General features: G+C 32.8%; 1 protein-coding gene across 1 annotated transcript; it reads left to right on the top strand.

Moving 5' to 3' along the window:
- Nucleotides 1–3,186: 3,186 nt before the first annotated feature.
- LOC146916455 (glutathione S-transferase T3-like) lies at nucleotides 3,187–3,804 on the top strand. The gene has a single exon (XM_085721644.1). It carries the CDS (start codon nucleotides 3,187–3,189, stop codon nucleotides 3,802–3,804), a length of 618 nt encoding a protein of 205 aa, XP_085577770.1.
- Nucleotides 3,805–4,244: the final 440 nt, after the last annotated feature.

Here is a 4,244-nt window from a genome sequence, read left to right as displayed (position 1 = left end):
CCTTAACTAACATTTTATTGTCTCTCAAAATCATGATGATTCATTACAAAGGTCGCTTTTATTTTTTATTTTGAGATGAACTCTCTTTTATTTTTAATTATTTTATGTCATGTAGTTTAGCGGACAAAATTTCACCCCTTAAGATGCATAAGTGGAGAATCGCAGGTTCGAACTCCGACGTCGACATATTGCAATGTCCCTAAGCTATGTTTATGGGGACGAACTCTCTTGCTTGTTTTAAAAAAATGGTTAAATAAGTTTTTCGTCATTATAAATGTATTAAATTTCATTTTTAGTTCTAAAAGATTTCAACAAAATTTTGTCTCGCAAATATTTTTCGTCACGATTTTTATATCAACACATTTGTACCCTTCAAATTTTTTAATTATTTTTATAGGGATGCTATGAATATTATAGTTACATGTTGGTTTCTTATGTTTCAACCAATTAATATCAGCGCATAAGTTATCCACATGAGCTAAACTCAGTTGGTAAAGAGATTGTATAATATATATAGAGATCACCTAAAAGGTGAATTTCTAACCATTAGCTACTTGACAAAAAAAACATTGGCATGTAAGTTTTATAAATTATATGACTCTATTTCTTCCCAAAAACCATTTGTTTTTGTTTTATTCTCTTCGTTATTTTTCCTCTTCTTCGTTTCTGTTCTAAGTTCAACCATTCCATAATTTCTTTCGCGTGTCATTGTGTTTTGACAACTCAACCATATATGTATCTGAGAGTGCCATTCTCTTTGACTTTATTCGCGCATCAGTTGAGAAAGAGGTATATCATTTGAACAATTATTTTTAGAATAATTTATGAGACAATCAAAGATATACAAAAAATTTTTAAATATTGTCACGAAAATTAAAACAATAGAGAAAGAGTTAAAATACAATGAGACTAATAGATAAAGGGTTGTCCAAAAAATTATCATCAAATGATTGTATAAATATTATGTCTGATTGAAGAAATATAGAGTTGTGGGATCCACAATTGTTTTTTTGTTTTATATCTTTCTTTCACATCATCCAAATAACGTAGGACATTAATGAGTCAAAACAAAAGGCCGACATTACTTGTCAAAAAAAAAAAAGGGGCCGACATTAAAAAATATGCATTTTTCTTGTACAAAAAATACATACATTTTTATTGCGCGTGTAAGTTCTATAAACCATATGAATCTAGTTCTTCCTAAAAAACCATTTTGTTTTGGTTTTATCCTCTTTTTACTTTTTTCCTTTTCTTCTTTTCTGTTCAACCATTTCAGAATTTCATTTGGGTATCATAATAATTTGAAAACTCAACGATAGATGTCTCTCAGAGTGCCCTTCTTTCTCCGACTTTATTTGCGGATTAGTTGAGAAAGTGGTATGTTATTTGAATAATTTCTTTGAGAATAATTTATAAGTTAGTGTGGTCGTGGATCGGTTTTGATAGTATGGATTCTCAGGTGATTACAGATCATTTTTATCAGTTGATTTGGTTACTGTGTGCTTGGATTGTATGGAATGAGCGTAGCAACAAGTTATTTAAGTAGAAGGAAAATACTATCTTTCAATTATCAGAAAAAGTGAAGTCGATCATAATCTTTATGGTGGATTCAAGCTAAGAAAGTATGTTTTGTTTTTAAGACTCATATGTGGTGGTCGAGCCTACCTGTATGTTTGGACATTGGCTGATTTGTATTGATATTCATGTCCTGGCTTTGTAAATTCTTAGTGGTTTTTTGGTACACTGTGCTGAAGAGATTGTTTGTCAGTGTTAATATAGATCATTCTTGCTTGTTAAAAAAAAAAAAAGACAACTAAAGATATAACAAAATATTTAGGTATTATTTCGGAAACCAAAACAATAAAGAAGAGTAAGAATACAATGAGATTATAAGATAGAGGGTTGTTCAAAAATTATCATAAAATGTTATATAAATAATATTTGTCAACGACGAAATACAAATTTATGGGATCTACAATTTGTTGTTTTACATCTTTAGTTCACATCATCCAAACAACGTATGACATTAATGAGTCAAAACAAAAGGCTGAGATTAAAAGATATGCATTTTTCTTGGACAAAAAAAATACATTTTCGTTGGATATTTTGGAAGTTTAACGGTAAGAGTGTCAGTGTGTTTTGTGTGAGTGAATTGGATTGGATATTTTACAAGTGTATGAAGCCAGATGGCTGGCTAGTTTTTGAAGGATCGGTGATTGGCTATGAAATTATTTTGAAAGCAAAAGGGAAACCGATGAGAAAAGACCAGAATTTGTGGCTGTGTGTAGTAGTAAGTGTGACATAGAGGAACACTTGGTTCAAAACGATTAACGTTATCAAAAGATCCTCTCTATTATATTTAGAAGTCATTTTATCAAAATATCTATGCTACACTAAATATGCCTATTAAAGGATTGATAAGAAGATACTATTTTTGGTATTTATATTAGACCAAGTGCAATGGGTAGTTGAAACCAAGATTCAACATGTTGAAACCATTGCATGTGGGTGTTGAAAATGAAAAAAAAAAAATGATGTGGAGTGAGAGGAGATGAAAGAGTTAAACATGTTGAAATCTGACACGCAGGTGACATGTGGCGCCTTCGAATTTGCTGAAGCAGGCGCGTGAGATACACGCGCAGACAAGGCGCGTGACCAGTCAGGAGGTGCGGAGAGAGAAAGAGAAATGGATAAAGACAGTACACGTGGCGCGTTTCGATTGGCTGCTTGGATTTTTATCATCTTAATATTTTGAACTCAATTATTTCATTGCAAATAATTTTTTTATTTTTTTACCAAAATTCGTGATTTTTTTTTCTCTATAAATAGAGACTTGGATCATTTGATTTGGACACAGAAAAAAACCAAGTTTTTCACTCTCTTAATCTTATTATTAGCTTTCTATTAGCTTTTCTTTTGAAGTTTTAGTCTTTATTTAGTGAAATGGATCCTAATAACAATCAATTCAACACCCAAAATTCTTCTGATTACCCATTTAGCTACCAAAATCCCAACAATTATCAACACCCAAATCAATTTCCCAACCAACATCCTCAAAACATGCCTAATTTTGGTTTTGCCTCAAATTTCAATCACCCATCCTCTGTTCCAAACAACTTTAATCCATATTATAGATCTAGGATGGGATAACCATCTCAAACACCCCCATTTAATGGTTATATGCCAATGGTGAACGAAAATTTTCAGAGTGTTGGTGAATATCCTGAATTTTCATCACAAATAAATCGTGGTGGAATGACCAGATCTAATGAAGTCACTCCAATTCCAGAGGATACAACTCCTAAGAGCAAGAAAAACCAGCAACCATCATGGAACACTGAACAACATTTGGTGCTAATTAGTGGGTGGATAAAATATGGAACCTGCAGTGTTGTCGGGAGAAACCAGACAAGTGAAGCATATTGGGGTAAAATTGCTGAGTATTGTAATGAGCATTGCTCATTCGATTCTCCGCACGATGTAGTTGCATGCCGAAACTGTTTTAATTATATGAGCAAATTAATAAATAAATGGGTTGGTGCTTGTGATGGCGCTAAGCGTTTGCAAGGAAGCGGTTGGTCGGAAGATGATGTTTTGGCTAAAGCCCAGGAATTATATGCATGTGCGAATAATGGTCAATTTACTTTAAAGGAAGAATGGCACGCTCTCCGTGATCAACCACGTTATGGTAGTCAAGTAGAAGGAAATGTTGGCTCAGGAAGTAGTGGATCTAAGAGATCTCATGAGGACTCTGTAGGATCTAGTGCTCGTCCAATGGGTAGGGAGACAGCTAAAAAAAAGTAAAAAGAAAAGCAAGGACGATACCTTGGAGAAGGTGGAAAAGGAGTGGGTTCAATTCAAAGAATTAAAGGAGCAAGAGATTGAACAATTGAAAGAGTTAACCTTGGTGAAACAACAAAAAAACAAGTTGATGAAAGAAAAGACTGAAGCTAAGAAATTGAAAATGTATCTAATGTTAAGTTCCGAAGAGCATCTCGATGACTGGAAGAAAGAGCTGTTGGGAAAGTTGGAGCGTGAGCAGTTTGAAAATTAATTTTAATCAAATATTTGTTTGTATTCAGTCAAAATTATCAGTGTTGTCAATGTTGGAACAAAATGTGTTTAACAATGAACCTTAATGAGTTTTGATGATAACAAGGTATTAAAATTTTTTAAATTGGACTAGCTAATATTTGTTCAAGTGTACAGGACCATGGTTAAATTTTTACATCATTAATTGGTAC

This window comes from Medicago sativa, chromosome 6, assembly GCF_051527215.1.
Source record: "Medicago sativa cultivar Bolivia chromosome 6, Bolivia_mono, whole genome shotgun sequence".
In the NCBI taxonomy this organism is placed as follows: Eukaryota; Viridiplantae; Streptophyta; class Magnoliopsida; order Fabales; family Fabaceae; genus Medicago; species Medicago sativa.
Note: the sequence above shows the minus strand (reverse complement) of the source record. Positions and strands in the feature narration are given on the sequence as shown.